The sequence below is a fragment of the Babylonia areolata genome, chromosome 20, assembly GCF_041734735.1.
Source record: "Babylonia areolata isolate BAREFJ2019XMU chromosome 20, ASM4173473v1, whole genome shotgun sequence".
Lineage (NCBI taxonomy): Eukaryota > Metazoa > Mollusca > Gastropoda > Neogastropoda > Buccinidae > Babylonia > Babylonia areolata.
In genome coordinates, this window is record NC_134895.1 from 52,417,741 (window position 1) to 52,430,240 (window position 12,500).

Below are 12,500 nucleotides of genomic sequence, written 5' to 3' on the forward strand. Positions count from 1 at the left end.
CCATTACGTCATAATGAGCAATGAGAATCATGTGACTCGACAGGGTTAACCTGGCCACTGACACTACATGAAAAGGAAAAAGAACCAAACAAAGAAGGGGAAAAAACCCAAACAAGTGGCTATTTTAGTGGCAGACGACATTGGCGAATCGTCTGCTTCCTGTTTGTCTGTCTGTGTTCAGACGTGCTGGAGGGCGAGACAGAGAAAGGGAAAGAAGCAGTGAGGGCAGAGAGTCTTCAAGGTTGATCAGCGTCGCACAACTTGAAGTTTCGAGGTGGCAGTTACCAACGATCTGTACAGTACAGCGGCAGTCCATCAAGCAACTGCACAACAACCACAAGCCTCAGTTATCAATCTCTCTCACTCTGTTCTGGGGAGCGGCGCAACTCTTGATCGAGAAACACACGGCCGTGTGAGACGGTGCAGGGAATATGGGGCTTTTGTAAGTTCAGTGTTGGTGTGTGGTGGCATGGCAAGCAGTGTTGTGTGGGTTTTTTTTGTTTTTGTTTTTCGTTTTGTTGAAGCTGTTCTTTCCCCTTCCCCCATTGATGCGCGTTGCACGATGTGTACAGGTGGCAGTGACAATGGCTGAATCAGTGGCGGCTCAGTGCGGCTCTCCGCTATGGAACTGTTGCTTTGTTTTGCATGTAACGATCGCTCATCCCATGACCGGCTGACGATCACATCACACCACATCACATGACTAACGGTTTTCTTCTTTGTTGGTGTCGTCAGGCACAGATTAGTACTTTTTCGGAAATTATTTTCACTGAAATTTGTTTAGTTTCGTTTCGTTCTCAGCTCCCTACCTGCATTGATCCCGTCAGCAATGCATGAGCCATTTTACTGATAGTGTGGTTTCTTTCCTTGTAAATCAGTTTGCGGTGACCGTGTCTGTCCTGTGGACGTCAATACCCAATGACTGACCAGTCTCTCAGCCAGTCTCAGCGTCGATCTTCAGGATGGAACAAAGAACGACTAGCTGCATTCTGTGTATCAGCCATTATTAATATTGAAAAAAAGGAAGAAGAAGATGGAAAAGAGAAAGAAACACATGAAAATCAATGAGTGGCTGGAAACAATCGTGGGTGTTTCACAAAATTGTGTCCGCCACGATCAGTGCTTGGGTCATATAAACTGAAAATAAAGAACAACATATATATATATATATATATATATATATATATAATGCAGTCAGCGCATTTGAATATAGTCTGTACCATTGATTGCTCGGTTAAATCCCGTATAACAGTATTGAGACTTGTTTTATATATATATATTATATATATATATATACACCGTTATATAAAGTTTAAAAAGTTGTTTCGCTGTGTTATCAACGTCACTGAGTCAGTACGGGCCAGAAAATAGTCAACACACGACGGAGTCAGTACTAAAATATTTAGATCACAAGGAAGTTTTTTTTAATTTTTTTATAAAGGATAGTAGGCCCATAGAACAGTACTGTAAAGTATTGCCTGCATTGCATTTATTACTTTGTGTCACAAACGATTTCTCTGAGTGAAATTCGGACTGTCTCCGGGGAGTGCAGATCTACTCCTTTTTTTTCTTTTTTTTTTCCTACATGCAATTGTGCTTGTTTTCAAGAGTCGGTCTATAGGCTACATAAGTCTCCCAGTGACAATCCTTTTATTTTCGTGGGTTCTTTTACGCGCGCTAAGTGAACACAGAATACGAAACATTGATTTATCATCTCATCAGAAAGGTTAGCATCCACACTACCATTCAAGGTCTAGTCAGTGGAAGACATTAATTTTATTTGGTCCAGGGGCTTTTCATTATCAAGCAGCCTTTGTTTGGAATTATCTTCCTCTGGATCTCATTCACTCACCAGCTCTGTCCTCTTTCAAAGCGAAACTGAAAACCTACCCATTCAGAATGTCAATACTTTGCATGAGACGAAGCACAGTCATTTGTCTGTCTCCTCCCACCCTCTACTACACTCCTCTTGTGCGTCCCCCCCCCCCCACGTACCCCTCACCCCCATTGAAATCTTTATGTAGTGTGTGTGCTTGTGAGTGGGTGTTTATTCTCTGTGTGTGTGTGTGTGTGTGTGCGCGCACGCGCATGCTTGTGTGTATGTGGCTTATTTTGTGATTTTTTTGTGGGATTATTCATTCCTGCAGTTTTTAGTATCGTTTTAGCGTACATGGATTTTGTTTTTCACTGTTGTGCGGTCACGGCATGTAATGCATTATTATATGTGTATTGTTACATGTGAGGCGCTTTGAGCCCATTATATGGTGAGTTTGCACCATATAATTAAAATTCATTGAAATACCTCTCTCAAAACAGGTATAGTTTTTTCAAGTAGTATTACAAAGAGGCAAGACCACTGTGAGATAGGAGAAATAGATAGATAGATAGATAGATAGATAGAGAGAGAGAGAGAGAGAGAGAGAGAGAGAGAAGAGAAGCAGATATGTGTGTGTGTGTGTGTGTGTGTGTGTGTGTGTGTGTGTGTGTGTGTGTGTGTGTGTATGATTTTAGACGAAAATCCATCATCTTCCTCACCCCGCCCATGCCTTTAAGAATCACTACTTTCCCTGTTCCTCTCTCTTGTGTGTGTGTGTGTGTGAGCATGCGCACGTCAGTACTTGCACTTACGTGTATTATGTGCATGTGGCAAAAACATTCTACTGTATTTGTGTTTGTATATGATTTCTGATTCGTGTTTGTACGTTTGTACCCTTGATGTACTATCCCCCCCCCCCCCCCCCCAATCCCCCACAATATTGTGACTCCGGTACACTAAGGTAATAAACGCATTCTCTCTCTTTCTCTCTCTCTGCCCATATATATATATATATATGTATATATATATATATATATATATATATATATATATATATAAAATACACGTGTGTGTGTGTGTGTGTGTGTGTGTGTGTGTGTGTGTGTGTTCGATATGGACAGAGAGGTAAACAGACAGCGAGAGGGAGATTTCTGGACCGCATTCTTTGAACTGGGTTACTTTGTTTCACTGGCTTTCTGAGTAGGAATGAACGAACTGACGTCTGTCTCGTTCTGGGAACAGTCGAACAGAAACCGGAATTTTCGTGAAAGTCTGTGAGGTTCTTTGAATCACTGCTGAACAGAAGGTAGAATGTTTCTAGAAACTTTAGTCGCAGTTTACTTTTGGATAACTTATTCTTACATTCCACATGAATATGTTTACTAAATTTTCGGCGAACTTAGAATGTAAGGATTCGTATGACTTTGGGTTTTATTTTCTGAACAGGAAAGTGGACATGACAAAAAAGAAGAAAAAAAAAGATGATATTGTTGCATGAAAATTTTATGATTATTCTCTCTCTTTTTTTTCTTCTTCTCCATTTTCATGGCTTTTGTGCATCGAATCAACATTCTGTTTCTTGTTGAAAAAAAAAGACAGAATCATATTATACATATCGTTGCATGAAAATGTTGTTATGTTGTTGTTTTTTCTTCTTTTTTTTCTCTTCTTTTTCATGGCTAATGCGCTTCGAATTTATTGTACAATTTCTTTTTCTTAAAAAGCAAAACACCAATCCGTATTATAATTATTGTTGCATGAAAACATTATCATATTCTGATTTTACTTTCAACCGTGATAGCTAATGTGTGTTCGAAATATACGTCTCTGTTGTTGATTGCAGTATTGCTTGTACTCTCCCTTCACTCATACCCCCCTTCCCCCTTAAATACAATTAAAAAGAGGAATGGGTTGGTGTGTATAAGGGGAGAGAGGGACTGAATAAATTTGAATTATTCATATTTTCTTAGGGTAATAGAGCAAGCATGACAATGCTTTTTAGATTTGAAAAAAACAAACAAACAAACAAAAAACAAATCTAGCCGTGGAAGGGATAACACGTGTTCAAAAAAAAAGTGTCAACACACCATGCACATGAATCATGGATACATGAATTACAATTTGACATTCAGTCACAGCACTGCATAGCTGATGAAGAAAGAATGAAGGGAGAGAAGGTTGAAGGGGAGGCGGGGGACGGGGAGGGGAGGAGGGGGCGGGGGGAGGGGGGTAGAGGGTGCGAGAGAGAGAGAGACAGAGACAGAGAGAGAATCGGACCACATGTCCATAATTCATGAGGAGAAAAAATAAGCCACGTGAACAACAACAACAACGACAAAAACAAACCAAAATGATAATAAAAGTGATAGAAATAACCGCGCGCGCGAGAGATAAAAAGAAATCGAGACTATGTCAGTGCGTGTGTGCGTGCGTGCGTGCGTGCGTGCGTGTGTGTGTGTGTGTGTGTGTGTGTGTGTGTGTGTGTGTGTGTGTGAGAGACTCAGAGAGAGAGAGAGAGAGAGAGAGAGATGCAAATCCAACGAGCCGACAAACGTCGGGAATGCACAACTGGACATGTTCCGTTTCGGTAAATAAGCCACTGTCCCTTTTCAGTGTGTCATTCTTTGTTATTTCCAACCACACAAACAGGCCTGCGTTGTTTAAAAACAAAACAAAACAAACAACAACAACAACAAAAAACCAAACCCAAACATCACGAGCCACCAGTTCTGGCAGTGTATAGGCATACAGGCGTTTTCGTAGCGAACTGATGAGAATCTGGAACACAAAACACGAAGGAACGCCAGCTGTTGAATGGAAGAAATCAGTTGCCCTGAACCTTCATCCTCGGACTTTGTCTCATCTGGTGTGAAAAACTGATGGTATTCTTTGTATTGTATTGTATTGTATTGTATCACTTTTCATTCACAATACAAAACAAGGAGGAAGGTGGCAGAATAGTTAAGACGCTCATCTGCCAATATAGTGTCCGTGAGGGTCAGGGTTCGATTCCCGCTCTCGCCCCTTTCTCTTATGGATTTGACCGAACGCAGTGACGCCTTCTTGAGAAACTGAAACCACAATACTATTCTTACAATAAACACAACACCCCAGCGCAACACAGCACAGCACAACACAGCACAACACAACGCAACACACCCCAGCACAACACAGCACAGCACAACACAGCACAACACAGCACAGCACAGCACAGCACAACACAGCACAGCACAACACAGCACAACACAGCACAGCACAACACAACACAACACCACAGCGGTTGTCCTCAGTGTCTTAGTTGTTCAATGCCAGAGGGACACTGTATCGGCATTCCATTCCATGATGGTGCTTTCCGAGTATTGCTTAACCTGTGTGTTTTTCGGAGAGACATATTTATGGTATTCCATGAATTTCAAGGAATGGATAAGTGATTTCCTGGAAAGAAGGGGGAAAGGGGAGGGGGGGGGGGGGGTTCCTAGAATTCCAAAGGAACATTTTCCGGGAAACCCGTCTCACTTTCAGATGGGATGTTTCTTGGAATCCCACCTTTGGTTTCTCTTCTTCAAACGAGGACAGAGAGAAAGAGTGAAAAATATTGTCATTCGGATTAGACGATAAAGCGAGGTCCCGTTTGCAGCACGCAGATGGCGCACTGATGATTTACCCCATGGCAATAATAGTGTTGCCCACTAGTGAAATTCTTTCTTGACAGGTCTTTTTTTGTGATAGTCAGTAGTGTCTGACTATGACCATCAGAACAGCAGAGGAGGCAACTGCTGTTCCGACTATTTGGGCTAGAATTTGATTATAGTGGAGAGTGTCTTGCCCAAGTTACATCCCCACTCTCTCGGCCAAGAGGGTTTTAGGACAGTCGGCGTTGGGATGGTTCCCAAAGGCCAAATAGCCCACAAGGCTGCAGCACTAAGAGCCAGTGCAATTTTGCCTCCTAGTTTGAGGCTGAGAGTCATAGTCCTTCACAAAAGATAAGCTGTAAATGATTTGACAGTTATACAGTGCACAAACGTATACATGCATGCACTCGAGGCCCGACTAGCGCGTTGGGTTATGCTGCTGCTCAGGCATCCGCCGAGCAGATGTGATGTAGCGTAGATGGATTTGTCCGAACGCAGTGACGCCTCCTTGAGAAACTGAAACTGGTCTTTTCTCTGCAAAACAGTTCCATCCCTGGCGCTTCTGGTGCTCCTGCCTTCAGTTTGCTGTTGCGTTTCACTGGAGTAGTGATTGTCATTGTAGTACTGCTGGTCTTCGTTTCGTTCACACACACACACACACACACACACACACACACACGCAAACACACACACACACACACACACACACACAACGTACACATATACATTAGCGTGCTGTAATCTGATCACACTCCACTGCCAACAGGATAAGCAAGGCCATCCATGGAGGTGTTGTTGAAGTATCCATCTGCCTTATCTTTTCATGTCATTAGTTTAACACCGAGTGCGTTATAAATAGCTTATATTTTCATGTGTTATTAGTGTAACATAGAGTGCTTAGGCCTTAAAAAAAATCTTTAATCTTTATTCTACCTTAATGTATTTACTTATTTCTTGTTTTTTGTGTGTTGTTTTCACCTGTTGTAGACTTTAATTTTTACTTTGTCTTAATGTATTTACTTTCTTATTTATAGATTTACCAATAAGGCCTAAAAGCCTAACATATATTAAATATAAATAGACGAACAATAAGTAATCACATTAAGATAGAATGAAAAAGACACATTGAAGGCAAGAAGTAAAAAATGAAACACAACCCCATTCCATATATCAATTCACCCACCAAAAATTGTGTTTGACGATGTACTAATTATAATTAACTGATTGTGTCCCCTTCCTCCTCCCCCAACAACAGCGGCTCCAAAGAAACCATGGACCAAGGGAGAGAATCCCCACCTGACCTGTCTGACGACCAGCAGACGACAGGCGCAGAATGGGGCGGGAGTACTGCAGACAGCAGTGAAAACTCCTCAGACTCGTCAGAAACCGGCGAAATGTCGGCAGCTTTGGCCGACCTGCTGGCCATCGCGAATGGCCACATACCCACGGAAGACGTGGATATTCTGTACAGAGCGGAAGACGTGGAGAGACTGTACGCCGAATTCCGTGAGTCAGTCGAGGTGTTCTTTTCGAGGGCGGAGGACACCATCACCAGTAACCGCTTTGACCTGGCCTGTGCCAAGGACTTGGTGCTGCGTGTGCGAGATGTCGGGGAGCGCTACTCTGACAAGGGGTGTGAGGAAGTGAGGCTGGAGGAGATGGTGGTCAACAGAGCCCTGACCACTGTGGACAGACTGGTGGATGGCGTTCAGACAGTACGTATGGGTATTGTCAGTGATGTGTGGGTATCATTAGTAGTGTGTGGGTATCATTAGTGGTGTGTGGGTATCATTAGTAGTGTGTGGGTATCATTAGTGGTGTATGGGTATCATTAGTAGTGTATGGGTATCATTAGTAGTGTGTGGGTATCATTAGTAGTGTGTGGGTATTGTTAGTGATGTGTGGGTATCGCTGATGATGTGCTAATGGTACTTAGTACTTACAGACAGTGCCAAAGTATGTATGGGTATCGTTAGCGTTGTCTGAATGGTACTTAAGTTAGTACTTACAGATAGTGAAAGACAGCGTGTATGGGAATCTTTAGTATGGTGATGTCTGAATGGTACTTAGTAATTTCAAAAAAAGAATCATGGTTCTCCATTCTATTTTTCCCCATTTTCCCCCCGCCCCCTTTAAAAAAAAATTCTTTTTCTTTTTCTCTTTTTTCCACTCCTCCATTGAAATCATTACACAAAGCACAATGACACTTTAATTAACTCTGTTCACACACAAGGTACACAACTTCAAGTCAACGCTACTTTTGCGACTGATTCAACTAGCACACAGGTGAAAAACAGGTACTGAATAATCCGTAATCCTGTTGAAATGCTCTTTAAAGAAAAGGAGACTGTTTTATCAGTGTTTTGATCACAATGTACAAGGTTGAAGTGGTGGAATGCATACTGATGGAGAGAGGGAGGAAAAATGAGAAGAGGGGGCGGGGACAGAGGCAGGCAATATATGCAATGACAGTACATGAGGCGCGCGCGCGCGCGCACACACACACACACACACACGCGCGCGCGCGCACCTACGCACGCACGCGCGCGTATCGATTTGTATCTGTCACGGAAATACTTTGGTCTTTTTCAGAATGAAGAAGAGCTTTTCGATCCTCGTCAAACAATGACCTATCTATACAGTGGTAAGTGATTTTTGTCCCTACTTTTTTTAAAACAATTTTACTCAGACAAAGATTTAGAAATACAAATGTAATTTGTATACTGGGAAGTTACAATATTGTATTGGTTTGATTATATAAGCACTCCACATAAAAATGACACAGGTCATTCACACATTGATTCCATGTGATGTTGTAATTCTCCGTTTGTTGCTTCCGAACTGAACATGCATGGTTCGATCCTGCTCACATACTTTTTTTTCTTCTTCCAATCTTATCAGTATATACTACTCAACACTTGCTAAGGATATTAAATTCAACAATGCAAAATGAACAGTACCACAACTGTATTCCAAATAAAATGGATAAATTGCATTCTTTGCTTCGTAATCAACTTGAAACAACGCAGTTTCATTGCAAGATTGCCAAAATAGATGTTGTGACAAAAGAAAAATAAGGCAACCATCAAAATGAAGCAAATTCAAGCATGGAATGACGAAGTTATTTTCTGCAAATCTAAGTCAGTGTTGGCAAATGCATATGAAATGACATGTCAGTAGCGGGTGTGACATCCACCAGCCTGAAGCACGGCCCTGCAGCGCCTGTGCATGCTGTAAATCGGGTCCCTGATCTCTTGCTGGGGGACTCTGTCCCGCTTTTCTCGCAGGGCCACTCCAAGCTCAGCGAGGGTTAGTGGCTGGGTCTGTCGTGCTCGTACAGCTCTGCCAATCATGTCCCAAACACGCTCAGTTGAATTCATGTCTGGGGACCTTGCCGGCCACTCGCTGGATTGTTTCCCCCTCGAGGTACTGCTCAACGATAAGAGCATGATGAACTGGGTATTATCATCCATAAGGATGAAATCCTCGCCGACTGCACCAGCATAGGGTCTGACATGGGGCTCTAGAATTTCATCCCTGTACCCGGCAGCAGTGTGAGTGCTGTTTCCCAGCACATGCAGGTGGGTTTTCCCATGCATAGAGATGCCGCCCCACACCACCCGGGAGCCCCCACCATAGCGGTCATGCTGATCCACGTAGGCTGCCTGGGATCGATGGTTTAGGCGTCTCCATACTCTCCTGCGCCTATCAGTCATGTCCAGGCAGAACCTGGACTCATCAGTGAAGAACAGAGTCCAGTCAGCTAAGGTCCAAACTTCATGGTCCCTGGCCCAGGTCAGTCTGACTCTGCGGTGGTTCCGGGTCAAGGGGATGCGGATGACTGAAGCTCGAGAGGTCAGACCAGCATTGTGAAGCCTTCTCCTTATCGTTTGAGTGGATACTGTCTGTCCTGGAGGTCCCTTTGCAGCTGGGTGGTGTTCCTGAAAGGGTTGCGGTGTTCCTGTAGGACAAAATACCGATCATGTAGCGTGCACGGACCCTCCAGAGTGACGCCTAGATGCTGATCCCGTTGTCTGATAGCGATTCCACATTCGGGAGATAACGCTCTTCGATACCCCAAGGCCATCGGCCACATGCCACTGAGTGGCCCCAGTTTCCAGCGTCCTCACTCCTCTGGCCATCACAGCCTCAGAGAGATGTCTTCTGTGCACGTGACGAGCCATTGTGCAACAGTAAGAAGTGTGAAAGTTGCTAACGATGCCGCGATACACATGTCTCAGAACATGGACTGAAATTTCCCCTGACCAGTTTTTACCCGCCTTTTTGAGGGTCATGCGGTTCACGTGCTTTTTGTGCACTATGTGGATCCGCGATCGCTTACTGGATAACACACAGGCCTTATGGACAGGTTCCAGTTACACGACCGACCACTTAATTATTTCGGTCATTATTGAATGATGAACACTCTGTGATAGTAAATAATATCCTTAGCAAGTGTTGAGTAGTATATATATATTTAGTTATATTCAGTACAGAACACATTCTAACAGTTTTTTTTGTCATCTTTTTTTTTCTTTCCATGATTCCTTTACTGGATAAGGCGCGTATCACAAGTGTTTCTTGAAGAGCTTGCCTATTGTTTATGTCGAGGAGGAAGGTGGCAGAATGGTTAAGATGCTCATCTGCCAATACAGAGTCTGCAGAGTCCGTGAGGGTCTGAGTTCGAATCCCGCTCTCGCCCATTTTCCGAAGTCTGACTGGAAAATCAAACTGAGTGTTTGGTCATTTCGGAATAGACGATAAACCGATGTCCTGTGTGCAGCACGCACTTGGCGCACTGAAAAAGAAAACCACTCTGATAGGTATACAAATAAAAATGCATGCACTCAAGGTCTGACTAAGCGCGTTGGGTTATGCTGCTGGTCAGGCATCAGCCTAGCAGATGTGGAGTAGTGTGTATGGATTTGTTCGAACGCAGTGACGCCTCCTTGATAAAACTGAAACTGTCGTTGTTGGTTGATGCTGATGATGACGATGATGATGGCATGAGGTGTTGTATTGTTGCCCAGCCATGGGCGTCTTCCCCAGCACCTTCCAGCTGGGAAGGGGCAGCCAGAGCCTCGTGTACCACATGTCCAGTGCTGGCTCCGCCTCCCTGTCACAGATCGGCACCCTCACCAGATACTGCGGCCTGAAGACTCTCTGTGAAAGGGAACATGGCTTCCACGTGAGTCCCCTCTCTCCTTTCTCATCTATGAAGCGGGTTGATTTAGTGTGTGGGCGTATCGTGGGGGTTAATCAGTATCATTCTCTGTGTGTGTTTGTGTATGTGTGTGTGTGTTTGTGTGAGCGGGGTGTGTGTGTGTGTGTGTGAGCGGGGTGTGTGTGGGGGGGGGGGAGTGGGCGGGGGGGGGGGGGGAAGTCCGATGGCTGGTTCACCCGTCATACATGCCGATGTGGCCGCAACCACGTTATGATGGGTTTACCCGTCATTAGGCAGTGAACAGGACAAACAAGGGGGGAAAGTCCTGACCTCCACCGTGTGTGTGTGTGTGTGTGTGTGTGTGTGTGTGTGTGTGTGTGTGTTTCTGTCTGTGTCTGTGTGTTGGGTTTGTTTGTTAATTAAATGACGATGTAATCCTCCACGCTCCAGTAAAACACCTTGAAACTTTGTGTGTGTGTGTGTGTGTGTGTGTGTGTGTGTGTGTGTGTGTGACTGTGTGTCTGTGTGTGTATGACTTGCATGCAGAACACCACCGTTCACGAACGGCTGCTCCTGGACCTGGCCGAGTGGCTGGAGGGGGAGGGGCGGGCCCCCGTCACCTACCTCATCACCAGCCGCACCATCCCTGTGATCGCGCGTATGCTGGAGGCCGGCAGACAGAACGGCCTGGTGGCCGACTGCGAGCGTCTGCTGAGGTTGTGGGACCTGGGCGTGCTGCTGGCCACCTCTGCCCTCGTCCGAACGGGCTTCATCAGGGAGGCCGGGGACAACTACAGGCACCTGATGAAAGGTCAGTGAGGGGGTGGGGGTGGGGGTGGGTGTGATGGGGTGAGTGGGCGGGGTTGGTCGCAGTTCTGACGCCTAAATTCCCGATGTTGTTTGTGTGTTATCGTGTGATAATGGCCACCTCTGGCGTCTGTGGAATCTTTGGAAGAGTTCGATTCTTGTCCTGTTTCAGTTTCAGGGATCTATCCTTCGTTCCCGTTTCGCGTGTTCATCTCTCTCTCTCTCTCTCTCTGTCTCTCTCTCTCTCTGTCTCTCTCTCTCTCTCTGTCTCTCTCTCTCTCTCTGTCTCTCTCTCTCTCTCTCCATATCCTTGACGAATAAAGTTTTTGAATCTTGAATTTTGAATCTCTCTGTCTGTCTGTCTTTGTGAAACACACTCTCACACACACACACACACACACACACACACACACACACACACACACACACACACACACACACACAGAGCAACCGAGAACATAGCCGAACTGGGGAATTGGCGAATCGGTGTCACGAATTCTGTGATTGTCAGATCGGGTATTGGCGAATCGAGATCCGAGATGGCACCTGTGAAGGCCAGGCAGAAAGCGCTCCTTTGCTGAGGGGCAGATGGGTTTTCAGTGTCAAGGAGTTATCAAAGCTTGTGGACTGATCCACTCAGCAACACCACACCTGCTTAAAAAGCATCCAAGAAGGAAGCAGACGCTGACATAGTTATGCACATAGCCAACGCGCTAGTCATCTCTTGAGACTCCTACAAAAAAAAAAAAATATATATATATGTATATATATTATCCTCCCACTTGGAGAGAGGGCCATGTGTGACATGACGGAGTTTGGTCCCCTGGGTTAGAGCCGTCAAAATTCCGGGCAAGATCAGTGATAATAATAACGTACGTTTGTATACTATCATTCCTCCCTAAGAGGTTGGGGCACAGTACACGAAAGAACCCCTCATGACCGCTGTTGTCATTCTTTCCTCTTCCCTTTCTCATACATCATACCTCATACATCCAAAGTATGTTGGCAGGTATAGATAGGACGGTGTTGGAGGCGTAAGAGACTGATAGTGCTTACAGATAGGTTTGGAAACGATTTGTTC

The 12,500-nt window shown here is 44.7% G+C and overlaps 1 protein-coding gene across 3 annotated transcripts in view; it reads left to right on the forward strand.

The window, feature by feature from the left end:
* Positions 1 to 12,500, forward strand: part of LOC143294715 (3'-5' exoribonuclease HELZ2-like) — a 47,395-nt gene that overhangs the window by 8,648 nt on the left and 26,247 nt on the right. Inside the window, exons 2-6 of one of the 3 annotated variants that reach the window (XM_076606132.1) lie at positions 182 to 442; positions 6,704 to 7,163; positions 8,041 to 8,092; positions 10,479 to 10,636; positions 11,159 to 11,423. In XM_076606132.1, coding sequence (XP_076462247.1) covers positions 432 to 442; positions 6,704 to 7,163; positions 8,041 to 8,092; positions 10,479 to 10,636; positions 11,159 to 11,423 — 946 coding nt within the window. In that variant the 5' untranslated portion in view covers positions 182 to 431. The remainder of the gene's footprint in view (positions 1 to 181; positions 443 to 6,703; positions 7,164 to 8,040; positions 8,093 to 10,478; positions 10,637 to 11,158; positions 11,424 to 12,500) is intronic. The other 2 variants (XM_076606133.1, XM_076606134.1) reach the window with 2 other exon arrangements.